This window comes from Bufo gargarizans, chromosome 1 (assembly GCF_014858855.1).
Source record: "Bufo gargarizans isolate SCDJY-AF-19 chromosome 1, ASM1485885v1, whole genome shotgun sequence".
NCBI classification, from domain to species: domain Eukaryota; kingdom Metazoa; phylum Chordata; class Amphibia; order Anura; family Bufonidae; genus Bufo; species Bufo gargarizans.
This window is the reverse complement of record NC_058080.1, coordinates 287,361,142-287,385,752: the sequence shown is the minus strand read 5'-3', so window position 1 is coordinate 287,385,752 and position 24,611 is coordinate 287,361,142. Positions and strand designations below refer to the sequence as shown.

General features: G+C 43.7%; 1 protein-coding gene across 1 annotated transcript in view; it reads right to left on the bottom strand.

The window, feature by feature from the left end:
• DNAH6 (dynein axonemal heavy chain 6) overlaps nt 1-24,611 on the bottom strand; it is a 363,279-nt gene that overhangs the window by 295,612 nt on the left and 43,056 nt on the right. Inside the window, exons 14-18 of the mRNA XM_044304479.1 lie at nt 24,319-24,471; nt 21,060-21,311; nt 17,977-18,105; nt 15,553-15,666; nt 15,329-15,472 (exon numbers count right to left, since the gene is read on the bottom strand). Coding sequence (XP_044160414.1) covers nt 15,329-15,472; nt 15,553-15,666; nt 17,977-18,105; nt 21,060-21,311; nt 24,319-24,471 — 792 coding nt within the window. The remainder of the gene's footprint in view (nt 1-15,328; nt 15,473-15,552; nt 15,667-17,976; nt 18,106-21,059; nt 21,312-24,318; nt 24,472-24,611) is intronic.

The following is a 24,611-nucleotide window of genomic DNA, read 5'->3' as shown; positions in this document are numbered from 1 at the left end:
ATGCATTGTTCTTCACCAAACTGTTGTTGGATTGTTGGAAGAAGTTGCTGTTGGAGGGTGTTTTGTTACCATTCTATTTCATGGCTGTGCTTTTGGGCAAAATTGTGAGTGAGCCCACTCCCTTAGATGAGAAGCAACCCCACACATGAATGGTCTCAGGATGCTTTACTGTTGGCATGACAAAGGACTGATGGTAGCACTCACCTTTTCTTCTCCGGACAAGCCTTTTTCCTGATGCCCCAAACAATCGGAAAGAGGCTTCATCGGAGAATATGACTTTGCCCCAGTCCTCAGCAGTCCATTCACCATATTTTCTGCAGAAAATCAATCTGTCCCTGATGTTTTTTTTGGAGAGAAGTGTGTGTCGGGCATATTTATATCTGCACATTAAGGTCTGACAATATTAGAACCAAAATGGAGGTTCACATTACCTTTAAGAGGCCAAACTCTCTGTTGGAATAAGCCAGAGAAGGTAATGATAGTCACTGGCATATAATGTATATTGTTTTAAAAGTTATTGCCAACAGATGTGGTATCTTAGAGAATGTAATGGGTCTCACATAAACTGTCTCAACTACCGGGGTCAAGAGAGGTTATTGATTAAGACACTGGTATGCAGCGTTATTCCATATAACCACCAGTATAAAGTATATTCATGTGTGATTGCATATAATTTAGTATATTATAACCAATGATATATATAATGTTTGTATAATCATATCCACTTATTGATAATGTATCATTGTATCAGTTTATATATATATATGTATTATGCTACATATGTATCAATGAGAATATATTGTATAGAAGCATATAAGCTGGTTTTCTACTAAGAGGATATTCTTTTAGAGAAGAACTTTGTTATCTTAGATGGCAATTAATCAGTCGTTTGGACGGCTAAGATACACAAACCAGGAGAAAACTTTCTAAGGACCATTATACTCTTATCTGCCCCATAAATTCAGGGATTAGAGAAACTTCTAATACCGCCAGTCAATCTGAGCAAAGTGTCAGAAAGAGTCCCTCCTAGTTGATTTAAGTTGGCAAAGGCCAAAGTTTAAGTTAGGTAATGAAGCCATATATATATGTTAATTCTTAAAATTGCTATATGATACAACAGTGCCATCACACCCACCTTATCTAATTGGAAATCCCTAATCCAAGAGGGGATGGCATAGATAAGGATTAGAATATCTAATCCAGTTTTTGGGAGAAGAAAAATTCAAGGCACTTGAGGATTCATTCATCAGCATCACTTCACACGTCAGGAACGTACCACAGGACGGGATAGATCTAAATCTTGGAAAGCTGGGTCCCTTCTAAAAGCTCTTTATCCCAAAGCCAGGGGTAATGTATAATTTATTTCATTTGCAGTAATTATAAATCGCTCCAATTGGCATATAGTTGAGACCCCATTATTAGTGGGTCAATAGTGTTAAAATAATAATTTTATGGGAAATTTTAATGCAAGTGCACATCATTAGAATTCCTGTAATATTGCTATCAGAGTGGGATCTCTGATCGGATTTTATTATCCGTAGTTAGGCCAACGGGCATATTTATAAGGTGTCTCTTACTGCCATATTCTTTGATTAAGCATAAGGGATTTTCCAGTGATTCATTTCTATTGTTTTTTTTTGTTGTTGCATTATAATATTTTGATAACCAGTACACTAATCAGTAATAATTTGATAAGAGAAAAAGTAGTACTGTATTATACTTGGTGTAGTAAATTAAGTGAGCCCGGCGTAAACAGTGGAGCACCATCTTGTGGTCAAGTTTGATATTATCCTTGTATTCATTTGTATGCCATTTTTACTGCTTGTATTTATAATAAATTATATATAATTAATTGCACCCTGTTTCATTAGCTGCACAAATTAACTTTAGATCTCATCAATAAAAGAACTGGCGTTTATATGTCCGCCAATTAAATTTTTAATTTTTCGTATTTCATAAAAATATGAAATCATAATTTTTATGATTTCATATCTTATATGAAATAAATACCCGACATATTTTGGAGGCACTGCTGAGATTAATTGAGATATTTCTATAGCCAATTTGTGCAATTAGTGAAAATATTGTTTAATCCTTATTGGCAAGTCAAATTGTTGTTGTTGTTGATTATTGATCAGAATCATGAGCGTAACAGGCAGCGACCCAGGTAATGGCCGGGCTTTAGCAGATAGTCCATCTGACCCAGGAAAGATAATCTCTAAGGTTATCAATTATGTTTATTCCCGTTTGAAGTTTGATAAAAATATAGATGAATGGACTAATGAGCTGCAGGCAAGAGCCTATGAAGAACGTTCGGATATATGGAAGTTAGGTGGCATGGTTGATAGATACCTGACATATATGGATTTGGCAAATGATAATACCAAGAGAGACCAACATCTCTTATGTGCATTGCCACCTGTTTGTATGCATTGTTGGCAGTCAGTACTCTTTCTAAAGTTAGGTATGAGTCTATAATGGGTACAAAAATATCTGTATCCAAGATGGAATCAGAACTAAAATCAGCAGAAGCGAAGATCAAAGACTTAGAATACAACCTTAGTCACAGCCATGATGCATACCAAAAGTCAAAAAGTGATTTAGAGGATTTATATCTCCAGTATTCCAAAATTAAACAGACAGATGAATCAGCCCATAATATAGTCAATGCTGAAAGGGATCCATCTAACACTGTGAGATCTCCTGACCCTCCATTTCTTACTCCCCAATATCCAGACATGTCATCACATGCTTTTAAAGCAGACCCCATCCAAAACACTCAGCAACCTGAAAGTGTTGGCATGATTAAACAGGAGGCATTAACCCAATTGAATCGGGCATTCCAAACTGTAGCCGCCTTACTAGGTGCCGATAACACGGAAGCCCCTAGAAGTGTCTCTCCTCATATTCCCCTAGATAGACATGTTAGGGTTAGGGTTAAATCACCTGTGCGATATAAGTTTCATGAAAGTTGTGAAAGTGCATGTGAGTCTGACGGTGATTTGGGGAAGCCTGTGACTTATTCCTTGCCACAGAATCACAGGCGACCAACATATGCTGAGGTGGTTTCTAGGAAGAAAAATTCCCAATATTCAGAAAAGGATCAGAGCTCCTCCAGCATAATTACGTTTTTAAATACTACTGTATCCAAATTTTCCAAGAAAGGTGTCATGGTCTTACCTTCTTGCTGTTCTCCTTCGTTTGACATGTGCTGGCGGCCATCTTGGTTTCTGGGTTTCTTGTAGCCTCCCACCCTGCGGCTTCTCCTTCCCACTGGGAGGAGCTGGATGCCTAGCTCATATATATAGGAGGTCTGTGGCTTCAGTTCCTTGCTTGGTCCTCCTGTGTTCACATGCTTCTAAGACTGCTGCTGCTTCTGGTTCCTGATCCTGGCTTCGTCTGACTACCCTGCTGGTTCCTGATCCAGGCTTCGTCTGACTACCCTGCTGGTTCCTGATCCAGGCTTCGTCTGACTACCCTGCTGGTTCCTGATCCAGGCTTCGTCTGACTACCCTTCTGGTTCCTGACCTCTGGCTTCGCAAGACCCTGCTTCGGTTTAGCCATCCGTTTGGACTTTTGCCTTACAGCTTGATTTTCAATAAAGCCTTCTTATTTCCACTTATCTCTTGTTGTACGTCTGGTTCATGGTTCCATGACATTAGGACCAAGCCATGAATTCTGACGGTACAGGGCCATCCTCGCTACCTACGCTGGTTGCCAGACTTGATCAGCAGGATCACCTGTTGGGTCGGTTCGCTGTGGCGTTGCAAACCCTGCTTGAACGCACGGCTCATTTAGCTTCCCTTGCCGATGGGTCGGTTGTCGCTCCTGGGCCCGCTCCTACTGCCGCTCCGGTTGTTGCGCCAGAGTCTACCCCGACACCTGTTGCTGCGCCTGCGGTGTTTCGGGGTATGACCGGTTCTGCCCCCCTTCCACAGCGCTTTGGGGGAGAGCCAACTCAGTGCCGAGGTTTCCTTAACCAGGTGGGCATTTATTTCGAGTTGCTGACACATGCCTTTCCTACTGAGAGATCAAAGGTGGGCTTCTTGATCTCGCTGCTCTCGGACAAGGCCTTGGCCTGGGCCAGCCCTTTATGGGAGAACAAGAATCCGGTGGTTGCCGAGTTTTCCGGTTTTGTTGCTTCTCTTCGGAAGGTATTCGATGTGCCGGCTCGTGCTGCCTCTGCTGCGAAGCTCCTTATGTCCATCAGACAGGGTTCACGATCCATAGCTGAATACGCCATTGAGTTTCGTACCCTGGCAGCAGAGGTGGGCTGGAATAATGAGGCTCTGGTCGCTGCTTTCTCTCATGGTCTCTCGGATGCCTTGAAGGATGAGGTTGCAGCTAAGGACCTACCAGTGGAGCTCGAGTCTCTTATTTCTTTCCTGATTTTGATTGACACCAGACTCAGGGAGAGACCTTCCTTTAAGGAGAGCCTGCGGAGGTCTTCTAACAGATTGGCGCCTATGTTTGCTGTCCCACCCGTGCCTCCCTCTCCTCCCACGTCTCCTGGGGATGACTTGTCTGGGGGTGAACCCATGCAGCTGGGGTTTGCTCGCCTGTCCGAGGGGGAGAGGGTACTCCGGAGACGCGAGGGCCGATGCATGTACTGTGGTCTCGGTGGGCATTTTCGGTTGGCATGCCCGAACCGTCCGGGAAACGCTCGCACCTCAGATCCTGTCGGGGGCAGATCTTGGGTGGAGTCTCCTCGTCCCCGGTTTCCCGTGTTGACAAACCACTGATTACTGTTGTCCTCTCCTGGGTCGGGGGCTCGGTGACGACCCAGGCGTTGGTGGACTCTGGTGCTGGTGGTTTGTTCATTGATAGTGTGTTCGCTGCCGCCAATTCCATTCCTCTGCAGCCTCGAGGTTCCCCACTGGCTCTTGAGGCGATAGACGGCAGACCCCTTCTGCCGCCACACGTGACTCAGGAGACCCTTCCAGTGGGGATGGCCATTGGTGCCGTTCACAGAGAGTCGGTCTGTCTCCAGGTTATTTCGTCTCCACACTACTCGGTGGTCTTGGGGTACCCCTGGCTCCAGAAGCATAATCCGACTTTCGATTGGAGATCGGCCGAGATCCTCTCGTGGTCACCGCAGTGTGGGGCTAGTTGCATCAATGGGCCTGTCAAGTTGCTGTGTACTTCCTCGGACTCTCTGTTGCCTCCTGAATACGAGGAGTACCGGGATGTATTCGATAAGGTGCGTGCGGTTGCCCTACCTCCGCACCGCCCATACGATTGTGCCATAGAGTTACAATCTGGTGCCGTTCCTCCTCGTGGCAAAGTCTATCCACTGTCGGTAGCAGAGAATGAGGCCATGGAGGAGTACGTGAGGGAGGCGCTTTCACGCGGACACATTCGCAAATCCTCATCCCCGGCAGGGGCTGGATTTTTCTTTGTGAAAAAGAAGGGCGGTGAGTTGAGGCCTTGCATCGATTACAGGGGTCTCAATCGCATCACGATCAAGAACGCTTACCCGATACCCTTGATTTCCGAGCTGTTCGATCGCCTCAAAGGGGCCACGGTCTTTACCAAACTCGACCTGAGGGCGGCATATAACCTGGTAAGGATCAAGGCGGGCGATGAGTGGAAGACCGCGTTTAACACCAGGACCGGTCATTATGAATCCTTGGTTATGCCCTTTGGGTTGTGCAATGCGCCCGCAGTCTTCCAGGAATTCATCAACGATGTTTTCCGTGACCTGTTGCAGCAGTGTGTGGTGGTCTATTTGGATGACATCTTGGTATATTCTGAATCCATGGAGGCCCACATTCTGGATGTCAGACGAGTGTTGCAACGGTTACGAGAGAACAAGCTGTTCGGTAAGCTTGAGAAATGCGAATTTCACCGATCCCAGGTAACCTTCTTAGGTTACATCATTTCCGCTGAGGGGTTCTCCATGGATCCTGAGAAGGTTTCGGCTGTCTTACAGTGGCCCCAGCCCAGTGGTCTTCGTGCCCTGCAGCGCTTTTTGGGCTTCGCCAATTATTATCGGAAGTTCATCAGGGACTTTTCCATGCTAGCCAAGCCTCTCACGGATCTGACCAGGAAGGGCAGTAATCCTCAGGTCTAGCCGCTCGAGGCCATCCGAGCTTTTGAGGCTCTAAAGTCCGCCTTTGTGTCGGCTCCGATTCTGTCGCATCCCAACCCTGGGTTGCCTTTTGTCCTCGAGGTGGACGCGTCTGAGACGGGAGTAGGCGCCCTTCTGTCTCAGCGTAGAACACCAGAGGGTCCTCTGCTTCCTTGTGGGTTTTACTCCCGGAAACTGTCTTCCGCGGAGTGCAACTATCAGATTGGTGACAGGGAGTTATTGGCCATCGTGCAGGCCCTTAAAGAATGGAGGCACTTGCTCGAGGGCTCGGTGGTTCCGGTTCTCATCCTGACGGACCACAAGAATCTGACCTACCTCTCTGAGGCCAAGAGATTGACACCACGTCAGGCCAGATGGGCTCTGTTCTTGTCACCTTTTAATTACGTGGTCTCCTACCTACCCGGTTCCAAGAACATCAGAGCGGATGCCTTATCACGGCAGTACTCCGAGCTGTCCGGGGAGGAGTCGATTCCGACTTCGGTCATACCTCCGAATCAGATCCTGGCCGCTATTCGCACCAGCCTGACCTCTCCCCTGGGTGAGCAGATTTTGGCGGCTCAATCTGGTGCTCCCTCTGGGAGACCCAACGGCAGATGTTTTGTGCCTGAGGAGTTGCGCACTCGGTTGTTGCGAACCTACCATAACTCCAAGGCCGCGGGGCATCCTGGAAAGAATCAGCTGTCCTGGGCTGTTTCACGTCTGTTCTGGTGGCCTTCTCTACGTTCCGACATCGCCGCATATGTAGCGGCATGCTCCGTTTGTGCCCAGAGTAAGTCCCCTCGGCACCTTCCGTTGGGCCTTTTGCAACCCATAGCCACCGGGGAGCATCCATGGTCACACCTGGGGATGGATTTCATTGTGGACCTCCCTGCATCCCGAGGCCATACGGTCATTCTCATGATTGTGGATCGGTTTTCCAAAATGTGCCACTGTGTTCCTCTCAAGAAGTTACCCTCTGCACAAGAGTTGGCCTCGATTTTTGCCAGGGAGGTCTTCCGATTGCACGGTTTGCCCAAGGAGATTGTGTCGGATCGGGGGAGTCAGTTTGTGTCCAGGTTCTGGCGCGCCTTTTGCTCCCAGTTGGGGATTCATCTCTCTTTCTCCTCGGCCTACCACCCTCAGTCCAATGGGGCCGCAGAACGATCCAATCAGGCCTTGGAGCAATTCCTTCGTTGCTATGTCTCCGATCACCAAGACAATTGGGTTGACCTCCTGCCTTGGGCTGAGTTTGCCAGGAACACGGCGGTGAACTCTTCCTCTGGGACGTCTCCCTTCATGGCCAATTATGGGTTCCAACCTGCCGTGTTACCGGAGGTATTCTCTCCCCAGGATATTCCGGCTGTGGAGGATCACCTTTCCATCCTACGTGCTTCTTGGGTACAGATCCAGAGGTCCCTTGAGGTCTCTGCGCAGCGCCAGAGACTCCAGGCTGATCGCAGACGAGCGCCCACTCCTTCCTACCAGGTCGGAGACCTCGTATGGTTGTCCACCCGCAACCTCAACCTTCGAGTGCCCACTCCCAAGCTGGCGCCTCGCTTTGTTGGTCCCTTCCGAGTGCTTCGCAGGGTAAACCCGGTAGCCTATGCCCTTGCGCTTCCTCCTGGCATGCGGATCTCCAACGTGTTTCATGTCTCCCTGTTGAAGCCACTGGTGTGTAATCGTTTCACTTCCTCGGTTCCTCGGCCTCGTCCGGTCCAAGTGGGCAATCGTGAGGAGTATGAGGTGAGCAATATCCTGGACTCACGCCTGGTCCGCGGTCGGGTGCAGTTTTTGGTCCATTGGCGTGGTTATGGTCCAGAGGAGCGTTCCTGGGTTCCCTCCGCAGATGTCCATGCTCCTGCCTTGCTCCGAGCCTTCCACGCACGCTTCCCTCAGAAACCGTTCTTTACTCCGCGGAGGAGGGGCCCTTGAGGGGGAGGTACTGTCATGGTCTTACCTTCTTGCTGTTCTCCTTCGTTTGACATGTGCTGGCGGCCATCTTGGTTTCTGGGTTTCTTGTAGCCTCCCACCCTGCGGCTTCTCCTTCCCACTGGGAGGAGCTGGATGCCTAGCTCATATATATAGGAGGTCTGTGGCTTCAGTTCCTTGCTTGGTCCTCCTGTGTTCACATGCTTCTAAGACTGCTGCTGCTTCTGGTTCCTGATCCTGGCTTCGTCTGACTACCCTGCTGGTTCCTGATCCAGGCTTCGTCTGACTACCCTGCTGGTTCCTGATCCAGGCTTCGTCTGACTACCCTGCTGGTTCCTGATCCAGGCTTCGTCTGACTACCCTTCTGGTTCCTGACCTCTGGCTTCGCAAGACCCTGCTTCGGTTTAGCCATCCGTTTGGACTTTTGCCTTACAGCTTGATTTTCAATAAAGCCTTCTTATTTCCACTTATCTCTTGTTGTACGTCTGGTTCATGGTTCCATGACAAAAGGTTCTTCTCATATAGCCAATCACTTAGAACTGTATGAATACACTATGGATTCTTTAAAGTTATACTCTGATGCTGACCGGATCAGATTCTTTCCATGGGCATTTGATGATAAATATCGTCATTACTTTACATCCTTTAAGGAGAGAGGAGTACAAGATTGGCCAAGTGTTTTGCATGAGGTTAAATTGGAATTCGGACCATACCGAACCACTACTGCTGCAAAACGGGACATATATAGCCTTACGTGTAGACCCAATCAGAGTCCCCGTGAATTCCTTCCTCTCTGTCCTCAAAAATGCCTATGGGTTGGCATATAGATCCCCAAATTGGGAATCTGAAGAATTCAAACAGTTATTCTATGATGCTATGCCAACCCAGATCAAACTTAACTTAGCCAGAGATCTAGATATTGATGCTCCCTTGGATAGGTTGGTGACGGCTGCCACCACGCTGTATAATATCAGTGAGTGCCATGCAACAGGTGAGAAAAGGTTTAAAAAATCCCCAGAGCAAAAGGTAGCTGACGCTAAGATAAACCCTAGCTTGGGATTTGAAAGCCAGCCACGAAGGTTCCTTCAGTCTACAGCAGCGGTCAGCAACCTTCAGCACTCCAGATGTGTTGAAACTACGACTCCCAGCATGCTAATTCACTTTTATGGGAGTTCTGAAAATAGCTAAGCAAGTGTGCATGCTGGGAGTCGTAGTTTCACCATAGCTGGAGTGCCGAAGGTTGCTGATCCCTGGTCTACAGGACCTTCTCAACAAGCCCAGCAACAACAGGTAGGACCGCCCAAACAGACCAAACCCCAAAATAATAATGGATCAGAGGGGAATAGTTCAGGTAATGGGAAGTCTAACTACCGTCCCTATTACAATAGCGGTCCCCATGGATATAGGCCCTATAACAATAGGGGTTACCAGGATTATAGACGTTGGGATAATAGGCCCAGACCACAGAGGGAAGATAAGCAGGAATCCTGAAATTCACCCAGGAGTAGGTCACCTACCAATAACCAGGGTGCCCAGCAAAGCCAAAATGTGCCGAAACCAAACAGGTTTGATCAGCTGGTAGAACAAGTGGCCCAGCTGAGCAACATGGTAAGTAAGTTGTCCCAGTTATGCCCAGAAAAAAAGCCTAATCCTTTTTTAGGGGCAACTGCTGGTCCCAGCAATTTAACATCATAAAGCAGATTGGGCCGGTTCAGAACCTAGACCGCTGTAAGGATATTAAGTTGATTGTGGTAGAATCTGATGTAATTCCTAATTCTGTATTTCCTTGCAGTACCCCTGACCCTGAAATTAGGGCCAGGGGGGAAATGTCTAATATGTCATTTGTCTTGCAGTCTAATCATGTCAATTCAGTTGACCAGATGTCTGTTCCAGTGTGTAATCACATCGGTCCAGCATCTAGCCATGAGCCAGCTGTGATTTGTGATGTCACACAGCTTGTCCCAAAGCGGGGGGGCTAACGCTGCTCCTCCAGCTTGTCCTGGGAGACTCAGGAATGCAGAGGTCACGGAGCTGCAGAGAGGTCAACCTCTCAGACAGCAGATGGGTAAACATCCTAACTTTCTCTGTGATTTGTTACAGGTGGATGGCCAGTACTTTGTGAAGATATATCTACAAAATGAACTTATCGGACCAATCAAAGGATTAATAGACACTGGATCACAAGCCGTCATTTTATCTTTCACTTATTTCCAACAGGTTTCGTATTTAACATCAAAGAAGCCACGATTAAGGTCATTTGATGGTTCTTTGATAAGTGTGGGTGGAGATGCCTTACAGGTAAAGGGAACATCCTGGTTGACATTTAATATTGGCAAGAAGACAATTAGACATCCCACATCGATTGTGGATCTTCCATATGGAATCGATTTATTAAAAAGATTGAGTCCCATAGTTGATTTCATTAATGAAGCAGTATGGACTCAGGTGAAGGCACCCATTGCCTATGAATACTCTTGCAACACACAAGCACAACGCAGTTGTCATGTGATTGAAGAGAAACCTAACTCTATTGAAGTGCATTTCAGGAACAATCAAATACCGGAGGTCACAATCCTGAAGAATGGTAAGCCCGAGGAAGATGTCAATGGTACCGCTCACACCATTACCATCCAGAGGGACAAAATCAAAAAGGTAACTCTGGATGATGATATATTAACCATTTCTCTTGAAAGGGGGAATCAAGAAGTCATGGACCTGACCAGGCACATTCAATCGATGGTACGGATTGAAAAGGTCAATGACAATTTATTGATTCCCGTACAGGTAAACAATATAGCCCGGGTGAAATATGCCAAGTTGGATCTGAAATCCGAAGCGAGTTACATAAGCCTAGGACTCTTAAAACAGGTCACCAATCCTAAAATGATTAAAAGTTCCTCTCCACAGGACCAATGGGTTCATGATCTGCATGGAGATTCCCAGAGTCATAATGTGGTTGCAAGATGCGTTTTATCTATCTCCATAGGAAGTAAAACTACGGAGCACGTTTTCATCGTGATAAATTAACCACGGTATCAAATGTATATAGGTAATGACCTTCTGCACCGATTTGCCGTACAGATTGACATGGTGAATAACACCTTATGGTCCAGATTACCGGGAAACCCAGAAGGGTTCCAGGATGTAGAACAAGCCTTACGATGGGGACAACAGATGCCCTATGCCGTAAGTATCATGGTTGCTGAGGAAGTTGAAATTCCTGAAGGATGCAAACCATTTCTTCTCCCCATTAAAGTAAAGAAGGGACAGAAGCTGACGAACGCAGACGCGTTGATCTGTTTATCCAACAGAATGCAGCAACTCGGCCTAAAGGTAAAACCTACTCCCCTGATAAATATCCATCAGGATTCGTTACATATGGTGATTCATAACATGGTTCCCCATAGCATATCCCTACAAAAGGACACCGTAATTGGTTTAGCTATGGATTCGGAATACTACACATTTGGATTCCAAAATGATGTTATTGAAATAATTCCTGATGAATACCTGACAGAGGAACAAACAGTGGAACAACATTTTTCCTCAACCCCTAAGGGGTTATTTAATATCCATTCTGTTTATCCTTTCAGCTCTGAAGAAGGTACATGCCACATCGAAGAGTCATCATTGGTCTTCAACCATGAGATCGATGAAAAAGAGTATGAATCATACCAGCAAGGAAAGGATAAGGTACGCTACACCCAGAATGATTTAACTAGTGAGCTTGAAGAAGCTTACGAGTTAAGTCAGCCTGAGATTTTCCCAGAATTTCAGGAGCGGGTGGAAGAACAAATCTCCATGGCTGACGCATGCTCCGACGAGTCAAGGCGTCAACGCTAAAGGAGCTCTTCGCAGAGTTCCAGGAGATGTTTGCCAAGGATTCTTATGACTGTGGGGAAACAGACCTACACGTTACAAGAATCCAAACAGATCCCGATGCACCCCCTGTTTTTGTCAAACAATACCGACTTCCGCTGGCGGCTTACGAGTCACTATCGGAAATCGTCAAGAACTTGGAGGAGAGGGGTATCATCCGTCCAGTACACAGTTCATTCAATCATCCGATACTTGGAGTCCTCAAACCTAACGGTCAATTTCGTCTCTGCTCGGACCTAAGACAGTTGAACAAACTGTGTTTATATGTCCGGATGGCCCGTGCCATATATTGACCAATGTTTGGCACAAATACAAGGATCCAAAATCTTCACTGCCCTTGACTGTGCACAAGGATATTAGACGATTAAGGTGGATGAAAGGGATCAGTAAAAACTGGCCTTTACATTTGGAAAACTACAGTATGCGTGGACCTGACTGCCCTTCGGGTACATAAATGCAGGCCATGAGTTTGCAGTGTTCATGCATAAGGCAATGCCTGATGCCGCTGAACGAGGTACCTTATCCTATGTGGATGACATCCTGATCAAAAGTACAACTTTTGAAGAAAATATATTCAGGAGTTGAGGCATGTACTAACCCAGCTGAGCAAAGCAGGTGTAAAACTTTCTTTGCAGAAGGCTCAATGGTGCCGGACCAAGGTTAATTTCCTAGGTCATGAAGTCACTGCGGATGGAATTAACCCACAGAAAAAGAAGGTGGAAGCAGTGACCAAGACAAAATCTCCTACAAATTTCAAGGAGTTGAGATCATTCCTGGGCATGATGAACTACTCACGTAAGTTCATCGATAATTATGCCGAAATTACAAAACCTCTTTTGCAGTTGCTAAAGAAAGGAGTAAAATGGGAATGGAGTGAGCGTCATGAGCAAGCTGTAACTGAGCTCAAGGCCAAACTTATCCAGGCTCCATGCCTTGCTTATCCAGAAGGGGGAAAACCTTTCTTCGTGGAAAAAGGTTTCACTGATAAAAGCATAAGTGCAGTTCTTTTCCAAAAACAGGAAAACTGAAACAAGATCATCGCCTATGCCAGCAAGTCATTGTCACCGGTTGAGGTAAAATTCAATGATTGTGAGAAAGCATTATTGTCAACTGTGTGGGCTTTGCAATATTTTAGGAGTTTTATCCAAGCCGAAAGGATCACTGTGGAGACCGCACACCAGCCGCTGCAATACTTGCAGAGTGATCGTATAAGAGATGGAAACTTGTCAAACAGCAGGATAACCGCCTGGACAATGTCCTTAATGGGATGGCCATTGGAAATCAGGTACAAACAAAATAATAAAAACCCAGTTGCTCAAGGATTAGCAGAACTCCATGACTGTACCAATACGGAACGTAAAAGTGAGTCAACGGAAAATGATTTCCTGGAGGAACAATCATCATCCCCATCATCAATTTATGTATGTGGCGAAAGCCACTTCGCCACCGTGTTTTGGAGGGGGCTGTTTGCCCACCTTTGCCCCAGGATTATGGGCCCTCTCATCAGCCAGGCCTCCTTTGTTCACAAAGGACTTGTACTAACTTGAACCCCTGGTTGAGTAGTGAGGTCTGTTCCATTGTCTCTCTGTGTGTATTGGGGATGTCCCTTTGTCCTGAGAGATAATTGAATTACGTCTCGGTTGTCTCCAGGACAGAAGACTATTGTGTATTCTCCTGCCTGTGATGATTGCATCAACCCAGTGTGAGGTAATTGTATCACAGGCAGAGGGGAGGATTTTGTGTGGGAGTGTCTGAGTGTATTGTACGTGGTTATTGGCTGTTTTTACAAAACCCTGTGGGTGGTAACCTTGTTGGAAGATGTGTATAAATCAATGCTTGTGTGTTCAAATAGAGAGTCCTGCTTTACCCCTTCATGAAGTTTTGGCTCATGTTTGGGGAATGGGATAACTACACTCTTGGGGATTGCTATATCACAATACTCCCCTGAGTATAAGCTCTTGTAAGAGCTTGTTCATGGTTCCTGCTCTCTGGATTTAGGAGAGGTTCACCCACTGGAAGCTGAAGCCCGGTCTTGGGTCCAGCGTGGGTGGAGGACGGTGAGACCCCAACCAAGCTGCGGTGGTTTGTGGGGTCTGTGGTGGTTATGGTGTCAAGTTGAGTGCTTGGAGCCCTCGGGAAGCACTAGGAGCATCCATTGACGGAGGTACCCGGTCGGGGTGCTACAATGTAATTCTCAAAACTTTTGGCCAGGACTGTATGCTCGATATGCCATAAATATAGCATTTCAGTTGGTAACACCACTTTAAGTTTTATTTATGGCCACTGTGGTTGGTTCAGTCTGACAATGTGGCCCCCAACGAGAAAAAGGTTGTGTACCCCTGGTCTACGCCACATCTAACCTAAAACTGGATAAGAGTGAACATAAAAATTGGCTAATACTAATAGTAAAGGTACGTTCATACAAGTATGTACACAAATATTTTGGTGCAGAAAATACAGCATCAATTTTGTTGCAGATTTTCTGCAAAATCAATAATAAATCCATTGTAAAATCCACAAGAATTACATTAGGATTTTGACACAGATTTTGCTGTGGATTTGCCACAGTTTTTGCCCTCTGCATTGCAAGGTTGAAATCTGAGGCGGAAATCCACAGCATAAAATGACGACTTGTGTATATAAAATCTGCACATTCAGTCAATTTACACTAAACAATTCATTAGGACAGAAGCCTGTGGATGTGGCTTGCTAGAATGTCATGCACTTTGCTGGTACTGTAATAAATGGCAAATTTGCAGTGTATACATTCTGTGTAGATGTACCTTAAAGGGGTTTTGCCATAACCTCTGGGACCCACACCTACACGGAGAATAGAGTGGGGAAACTGCACATGCGTTGGCTCGGCTATTTTCATCGGCCCTATAGAAAAGAATGGGAGCGGGGGCCGCGCATAGGCGGTGTGCTCCCATTCGCTTGTATGGGAACAGCGGGGAGCAAGTGCTTGGTGGGGTCCTCCAGCCACTATTCTCCAGATTACCCCAGGATTCCCTACCTGCGGCCCTCCAGCTGTTGCAAAACTACAATTGCCATCATGCTCGGACAGCCTACATCTATCAGCCTACAGCAGGGCATGGTGGGAGTTGTACTTTTACAACAGCTAAAGGGTCGCAGATCGGGCATCCCTGGTCTAACCCATCGAACCATTAATCAACCCCCTTCCTTTCTTTTTTGTTCATGCCCTTTAAACTCATTTCATTGGTCATAGTTCCCTACTAGGAATGCGTCCTCATAAATGATGATAAAATATTGTTCCTACTGCTGCTGTATTGTTACACTTTTTGTATTCTGTCCAAGCTTGTGTTTTACTCAACATGTTATGTTCTGACATAAAAAAAAAAAAAATTATCCAAAAAGTTGCAATATTGACAAAAAAGACAAGCATCTCAAATAGGTATTTATTTTGGATATATACATTACTAAATGGCTTACCTTTTCTTTCATCTTATCCACCTTATCTTTGAGACACGGCACTACAGTATTTGGCGGAAGTCCTTTCTCCAGCTGATTTACAAATTTGGCATATTTAAGAACTAAGGAATTCAGCAGCTCTGGATCCAATGTTTCAAATTTGGACTGTAAAATATGTAAAGTGTTATTCTAATCTAACAGCGCCTACTTCATTTACTGGACTGTGGCCTAGACCAAAGTCATACCTGCATCCATTCAGCTAGCAGCACGTCCCACTCTGTCATTGAATCCCACAAAAGCTGCTTTAGTTTTAATTCGGCACTGACTTCTTCCAGTTCATCAAACTTTGTCACTTCAACCTGTAGAAAGTTGTAATATGTTAATTCACTTTTGACATGATGCTCTACCCATGGAGCCATAATAATTATCAGAAGAATAAAAAAATAAAAAAAACACAAGGCATCTTCTTAGGGGGGAGGTCTAAAATGTATTCAAGGGGTTGTGCTATAAAACATATTCTAAAATTAATTTTTCAAATCAGTACCTATAGTAAATAAAAAATGTACTATAGCATTGAGTTATTTCTATCTGTATAGCACCACCTGCTGTTTGATCTTTTCCTTATTTCTTGTCCATCTCACTGAGGTGGCCGCACATGCTCAGTTTAAATCTTTGACAGTCACTAGCCATAAGTTCTGTTAGAATCTGCGGCAGTTACAGGGAAAGGGCTACAGCAGAAAGGACACCACCATCCTACCCCACCCCACCTTGAGCTGCCAGCCTGAAGAGAATCTAGCAGAACAATCGGAGCAATAAATGGGGAGATCTCTGGTTCCATGTGAGATACAGGACTGCTTTTAGCTCTGTCAGAAAGAGGTTGTACTATATGATGTCTCATTTTCATTTTTTACATCAGTCACATAACCCCTTTAATATAAATGGTAACCTCATGCTAGCTCACATGTCTGGTAAATGCAGGGAGTCTGAAGTTTTCCTAAGCCCCTGCATTGCTCTGGCTGAAGGGAACAATTCTAATAATACATTTACATTAGGGGATAATAACGATGTATACGATATTCCTCAATGTGCGTTCTTTACAATGTTTCCAACAATGTTCTCATTTAATTAATCCCACTAATAAGGCTAAGGCTATATTCACATGACATTTTCACTTGCTGTCACACTCCCATTTTCAGAACAACTGACATGCCTGGTGGTCTAACTTTTGTGCTGAAATACTGCTGTAAAAAAAGACATGTCCTATTTTCTCGCATTTGTACAGGCTGTCTGGGCAGGGAGTGATTGGAACAAACAGTTCTTTCCCGAAAATTGCCTGACTAGTCAGAGGAGTTGTGAGCTGCATTTATGTGCAGAATCCACTCCTGAGATCACTTACAGGTTCATTGTTTCTGGACAGCAGATCCCTGTTTACAACAGCACCATTTGCTGTCCCCGGAACAATCATTTAGGTGTCAGCATAAATCAGACATGTCTAAACTGCGGCCCTCCAGCTGTTGCAAAACTACAACTCCCAGCATGCCCTAATAGCTGTAAGCTATCCAGGCATGCTGGGAGTTGTAGTTTTGCAACAGCTGGAGGGCCGCACTTTGGACATGCCTGGGATAAATGATGTATTTGCTTGTTCATCGGTTAATCGGCAGCAATTTTACACAGGGGAATTATTGGAAAGGAGCGTTTGTACGAAGAAGGGAACTTAAAAGCTATGTACACCTTTGGGGACAATTTTTTTAAGATTGCATTTTACTCATTTGGGGCGAAAAATCTTTTTTTTTAAATTGGTCTTTATTTAAAATATTAAGCCATTCGGTCACAAAGTCAACTACTTTCACTTTGGTCCGGCCATCTAATAACCTTTATCTATAAATTACTAAGAGGTCTTAAACATTTCTTAATAGTAAGATAAGGATTGAGCTTTGATGAGTGTTTATAAGGTCTGAGAGCAGAGATAAGGAGCACCTCAGCTAGCTGTCTGATAGAATAGAGAGAAAATTCTGATCCTGCTAGTAGAGCATCTCAGCCATGTACAGAGAAAAGGACTCCATATTTTTAAATAGACCAACTGAAAAAAATATTTTTAGCTCATAATGAGTACAATGCCCTAATAAAAAAAATTGCCCTCAAAGGTGTACATAGCCACTTTATTCAGATAACTTCTTATCAATGATTTCCTACATTTTCAAACTGTCCCTCCCATTCTATTACCCCCCTTCCCTATCTGATGTCAGGTGTGAAGAGAAACCAGTAGATGCTGGGTGGTACGGTTGTCAGATCAATCAAATAATTTCTGGAGAGTATTGTGCAGGCCCTTATACAGTTGTCATACTGTTGCCTCAGCACCCAGCTCGTCCGGCCCATAACCAGCTATGTTCACACCAACTTTCTACTCAACTCTTTATAAAATGATACTTTTGGTATCTACAACAGCTATGAGCTTCCCTTCTAGAATAATATGAGGACAATGGTCCCTAGGACCAGCAGCCATTAAAATATACAATATAATGAACCACTATTTGGTCTATAATCCTCAAACCAATAGATAGTCACAATGATCAAAAAAATCACATATGTATAATGTATTAGAAATCTAGAAATGGTTACAACATGAGAAGATGGAAATGGAGAATAAAGAATGACTTCTATAGCTTTACCTTGAAATTCTTCTGATATGTTTTGTACTGGAATGCACGTTTCTGTAACTCATCGATGATGATCTGCAAGTCTGCCAGGATTTGTCTAACTTTAGTTTGATCAGCACCAATATCCAGAATTTGTGGATCCTGGAAAATAATTCAGACTTGCTTTAAATTCATCCTCCACTAATACATTATCTAATGTTGAAACCTCCAATACTGCCAGACAGTGTTCCGAAACACCTACGCTATTATAACAGTTGGGACATATTCTGCTGGTCAGTACGATTACAGACATACCAATTTTATATAGGTTTTTATGTTTTACCACTTTTACACACAAAACCATGTTTATGCATGATTACATAGGTACATAGTGGGTCATTTATTAAACAGAAATCATTAGGCCTATTTCTGGCGCAGATTTCGGCTCAAAGATCCTTTGTGTCTCAATCTGCTACGTCTCTCTGCTCATGCCAGGTCTAAAAAAGTGGGTGTGGGCATAGAAAATGTTTTAGGCGTAGAAAATTGCCTAAATGTAAAACAGCTAGGAAGAGACAGTGGGTCCGCCTAAGTTATGTCTTAGGCTCCTTTCACACGAGCGAGTTTTCCGCGTGGGTGCAATGCATGACGTGAACGCATATCACCCGCGTGAAAAACGCATCAAAACGCATTACACCCACGCGGAAAAACATAACTGACTGAACATGCTTGCAAAATGGTGCGAGTTTCACTGAACGCACCCTAAACGCATCCAGACCTAATCTGTCACGCTCGTGTGAAAGGGGCCTTAATAAATGTGCCCCATAGTACTTTTTGATCGTTTGATATTACACTTTTTGTGAGGCAAGGTGACCAAAAGATAAATGTTTTGGCACAGTTCTTATTTAGTTTTTTTACGGCATTCACCTGAGGGGGTAGATATTTAGATCAAGTGATATTTTTATAGAGTCAGGCGTTACAAACACAGTGATACCTAATATGGCTTTTTTTCTTAAGTTATAAACAATAATAGCATTTTTGAAATTTAAAAATCTTGTTTTTTTGTGTTGCCATTTTGTGTTGGCTTTTTGAAAGCCATTTTTTTTTCTGGCAATTATCGTGTGGGGGTTTGTTTACTGCAGGAGGAGATTACGTTTTTTATTGGTACCATTTTGGGGTACATAAGACTTTTTGATCGCTTGATATTACACTTTTGGTGAGGCAAGTTGACCAAAAAATTGCTGTTTTAAGGAGTTTATCTGACAGGGTGGATCATGTGGTATTTTTATAGAGCCGGTCGTTAAGTGACGATACCTAACATGTCGTTTTTTCTATTTTTTCTATTTTTTAAAATTTTATATGTCTTGATTCTAGGAAAGGGGCTTTTTTTTACTTGAATCTTATTTTTCTTACTTTATATTTTTGTCCCAGTATGAGACTTCAACTTTTGGGAGTCTGCAGCACATTACAATTATTCATGTATTGTAATGCATTGCTTGTCAGTGTAATACACTGACAGAGTGCCTATGAGACCCAGCCTGAGTGCTGGATCTCATACGCTTCTATAGCTGGCAGGCTCTGATGTCGGTGGAAGGCATCAGGCTGCCATAGCAGCCATCGGTTCCCTGTCACCGCAGAGCAGGGACCCAATGGGGAAGGAGAGGGAGACCATACCCTCCGCAAACCCTGTATATGCTGCGGTCAGCATTGACCGCGGCATACAAGGGATAATACACCGACATTGGTGTATTCAGAGATACCAGCGTATACAGCAGAGGCTCGGCTGTCAGTAACAGCCGAGCCCCTGCCGCAGATTGAGTGGGTGCAGCCATAGAGCATACACGTACAGCGCTGGAACTTATGTCACGTCTCGCAGGCGCTGGTATCCTACGGTTTAACCAGGAGGTTTATATATAACGTGTTATCTTTATATACAGATTGTGAAGAACAGAGCAATACCATATATATGCGTGTGTGCTTTTCTAACAGATTTACAAAATAAAACCACTTTTTTAAAAATGGTTTATAAAGTTTATTAAAGGGGTTATCCAAAAGTATAAAATGTCCCCCCCTCCCATATGCCAGGCCCCTCACATTGAATATACTTATCTGGCTGCCCGCTCCCTGTGCTGCCAGTGATGCTAGGGAGGCTCATCCCCGTCCCTGCCTGTCATTGGTTGCTCCCCACCCCTGACACCGGATGTTTTCATCCACGAATGGGGAGAAGCTACAGCAGTGGTGCGGGGACCAGGAGCGGTGCAGGGAGCAGGGGGCCAGGTAAGTATATTCAATGTGAGGGCCTGGCATATGGGGGAGCTTTTTATACTCTTGGATAACCCCTTTAACTTTTAAATTATCAATTGCTTTAGTCCCACTATAACCTGTGATGGTAATAGTAAAAGGTTGTCTATTAGGCTCTGCCGTCGGGACAGCACAGCAAGCATTTAGTGACGCAGGTCGGAGGGACTTTTTTAGGCATTGGTACCCTCTGATCAGTGTCGAACTGAATTTCCTTGGGCCCAACAGATAAAATGATTTTGAGGGCCCATCCTCTGTGTATACATGTACAATATGTTCATGTTTAAGTAATTTGTTTATCACTGCACATTCAGAACATATCAATACAGTTTAATAGGATATCTGATGTTTATTGATTTCAAGGTCAGCTCCAAATTATCTTCTGCTAGACCTTAGGGGCTTCACTATATCAGGGGCCCTTTTTGATAAAGGGCCCATTATTGTGTCTGAGCTTGGGAACTCCAGAGGAACTTTTTGTTTCTCTGGTGGGCCAGTCTGACTCTGCCGCTGATTTTGTTCATGGGAGAATGTGGGCAATGGGGACAGAGGAAGCCCTCCTCCCTATAACAACTGGCTAGATGCTGTGGTCATTATTGACTAAAGAAGATTAAACACAGTATTAATGATATTTTTCATACCATCCTAAATCCTGGAGATACAGGGATACACAACCACACAACATACTGTAGATGAGTCACATTTTGATATCACTGCATTGGAAACAAAAAAGACTTCAATTTACCTAAATCTATCTCTTCTGGATTCAGTCGACCAATATAGATGACAATTAACTGCATATATCATATGTCTGTAAAATGTACCTGAGATTGCTGCTTGACATCTTTTACTTCCTTGTTCAGCTCTGTGATGTCTTTGTCCAAGGACCGACAAAATTTCTCTATGCTGCTATCTCTCTCTCCTACGGACTTGTCAATGGTATTTCGCACAGCCAATATTGAAGGCTTCAGAGTAGCAAACACTGCAAAATCCTCTGGAGGTGTAGGCACGTTATAGCTGTCAATTAGTTGATACATCTGTGCAACCACATTGGACTCATCTTCAAGAACATCAATCTAAAAGTGAATTGTAAATCAGTTATGGGATTTAATATCTATGAGAAATGTTGTATTTAATATACATAATTATTGAGCATCAACATTAAAAGTTTAAACTAAAAATAGAGAGAAAACACCAGAGTGCAGGGATAACACTGAATCACTAGGGCAGAGTAGCGCAGAGGCGCACAGTGCATGGAGATGCTAACCTGGAGAGGTAGTACCAGGCACAAAATCGGATGGTCCTGTCAGTGGAGAAGAGACGGCAACTGCCAGGTTCAGGGACTGGTACGCGATGAGTACCGTCATGTAGTAATAAAGGGATTCGGTAGAAAACAGGCTGGAGGATGGGGTGCTGGCCACAAAATGGTGACCAGTGCCCCGTCTTCCAGTTGTTTCTACCAATTCTCTTAGCAATAAAAGTTTGCCATTCTGCAATATTTTATCAGTCCCCTTCCCGATGGCATAGACATTTGCCTTATTTCACTATTGTACTGCTACTAAGTACAGTAATAAGTACACATGGGCAGCAGCATAAAAAGGGAGCATAACAAAATGGAGGCTCATTTATTAACCCTTTAAAGGGGTTTCTAGGATTTTACTATACATGGCCTATCCTCAAGATACACCATTAATATCTGACTGACAGGGGTCTGAGACCCCATACTCCCTCCGATCACCTGTTTCAGAGCAGAAGGGATGCAAACGAGCTCTTAGCAAGCTCTGCCTCTGATGCCACCAGATGTAAGGCAGCTATTCTATAAGTCAATGTTCGACCCTTTAAATAAGGTGGCTATTGGGTATTTCCATCAGTGATTGTGAGACGAAACCAGAAGTGAAACCTACTCAGAGTAGTATAATAAAAGTATATGTTTCTGACCCACATCTGGTTTTGGCTCACAATAACTGATCAAAATAACTGATCAAATAACTGAATTGTGAACTCAGCCTAAGAGGTTAAATGTCCATGATCGGAGTTGTTTCTGATCACTGGCACTGGCCGTTGACTATGGCATCCGCTCAGCTCCTGAACAGTGGATGCCTTTGTTGCCTATAGCAACCAAACAGAATTAAGTTTTCATTTCTTAAACTGCACTGGAAAAAGGGGAGCTCTGATTGGTTGCTATGGATAACAAAGAGTCTTACTATTAGACTGTTTTATTAAATGAGGCTCTTGGTGCCTCAGTGACGGCAGTGCAAGCCAGAGACCATTTGTGGGACATTAGTGAATTACTGAGCAGTCACTTAGTAGAATATAATCTGTACAAAATCAATTTAACGTTTCCTAGAACAAAGTACGGATAAACTATTCTGTACTGCATTTCCACAATGCAGATTTCTAGCTTAGTTTTAAGCTATTTTCACACACAGCACCAAATATATAGGGCCAGATTTATCATGACTCTGACAGCTCACTCCACTTTAACATATGGCTAAAGTCAGTTTTAGCCAAGTCAGATTTATGATCGGCCCTTTAAGACTGTAATAAATGTGGTTTGATGGTAGCAGTTTATCCACCAGTAAGCAGCTTTACAAAAGTCGCACATCTTTACGAAAAAGTCACACGTTTTTATGAAAAAGTCGCATGTGCTATTAAAAAGTCTCATAAGATAAGCATGGTCCTGACTGGAGTGAAATTGCGACTTTTTGGGGACTTTTTTGGGACTTTTTAAATAGTCCCAATAGTAAATCTGTCTAGAGATTAATTTACATAAGAAAACACGCCCACTTTCAGAAAACTGGCGAGCATAGTGCAGAGCAGAAAAAAGTCACAAATTTGTGCGCAGTATTAGCGTTTGGGACTTTTTTGGGGACTTTTTCACTCCATTATTCTGACCTGAGCTAATGATAAATCTGGCCCATAGACTTTAAAATCTATATTAAAATATAAAACAAGTTTCACATGATTTCATTTTGATTTGTGGTGTTCCAATGGCTTCTTTTTGTTTCCAAACGACAGCATGTTCTGGTATGGTACTGTTTTGCAGCCATTTTTCCAGTTTTCCTACAGGACTTGAAAAATGGCAGGAAAAGATACATGTACAAAATGCTACCAGAAACTAAAGTAAGAATGCCATAAAAAAACACGTTACATATTGTTTAAAGAAGGACTCCCACAAACATTTTTCATTCTCTGACCTGTTAGAAAGGTTCATGATTTGGTCCAGGACTTTGGAATATTATCTACAGTACTACTGCAGATCAGCCCTCCAGATCGGTATTTTTGCTTCTGTTTCCCCATTGTCAGCGCCCAAAGCTGTGCTGAAATACATTGTTCCAGACTTGCGCTGATGAGTCCTATCCATTCTATGAGCAAGCTTAGCAGTCTGGACTGTGTATTTCAATGCAGATTTGACTACTAACAGCAGGGGAGTACGGGAAGTTTGAAAATACAAAACATTGATCTGTGGTCTTTATCTGAAGTACTTACTATTCATGTACTACTGCAGATAATACTCCAAAACTGTAGTGATAGATTCTCTTTAAATGAGTAAAAAAGAACATTATTAACTCATTTTGTAAAAAATAAAAAAATGTAATGTGAAAAGTGAAATTAAAAAGTGCACTTCTAGCTTGTTGCTATTTCACAGCAAGATGTCTCATGGGTGTATTATATGCCTCTAATGGGTTCAAAAGGCAGTGTTTGTGAGACAGGATCGTCTAACTTGATCATGTGCTGTAATGCAGTGTTGTTGAATTTAGACTTTATGTGACCCATTATACACATTATGATGCCTATTGCCGCATTTCCTAAGCAAATTTTACAGCAATTTGGGAAATCCATACTGAGAAAACACTAGTTATTTATTACCAGCATCCATGTGCTTATTTTTAATAAAGGGCTCCAATAAACATTGGACTGGATATATTACCCTATTTTCTACACATTTGCATTTGTCTTCCATCTGGCTTTTTGGCTTACATGCAAGTGTTTATGTCTTTTTACCATATGTTTAGGTTTCATTGTCATTGGACTTTGCACGTGTTAAGGTTTCTTTCGTTCGTAATGATTTTCTTAACTTACCCGTTCTTGAATCTCATCCAAGAATATTAAAGTATTTACATAATCCAAAGTTGTGGTTGGATAAAATTCAAGCTTAAATTGGGCATCTTGAGCCTCTGCTATGATGGCATCCATCTTTTTCTTAGCAAGAAGTGGTAGAATTTCATTTATTGCCTAGAAACAGATATAACATAACCTCATTAAACTTCACGGGAGAGGGCTCATTTGCAATTTTATTGTAGTAGACGGCACGCCATATTATACTTGAGGGCAGCCAGGAAGCTAAACAGGTTTTGTAAGTACATCCAACATCC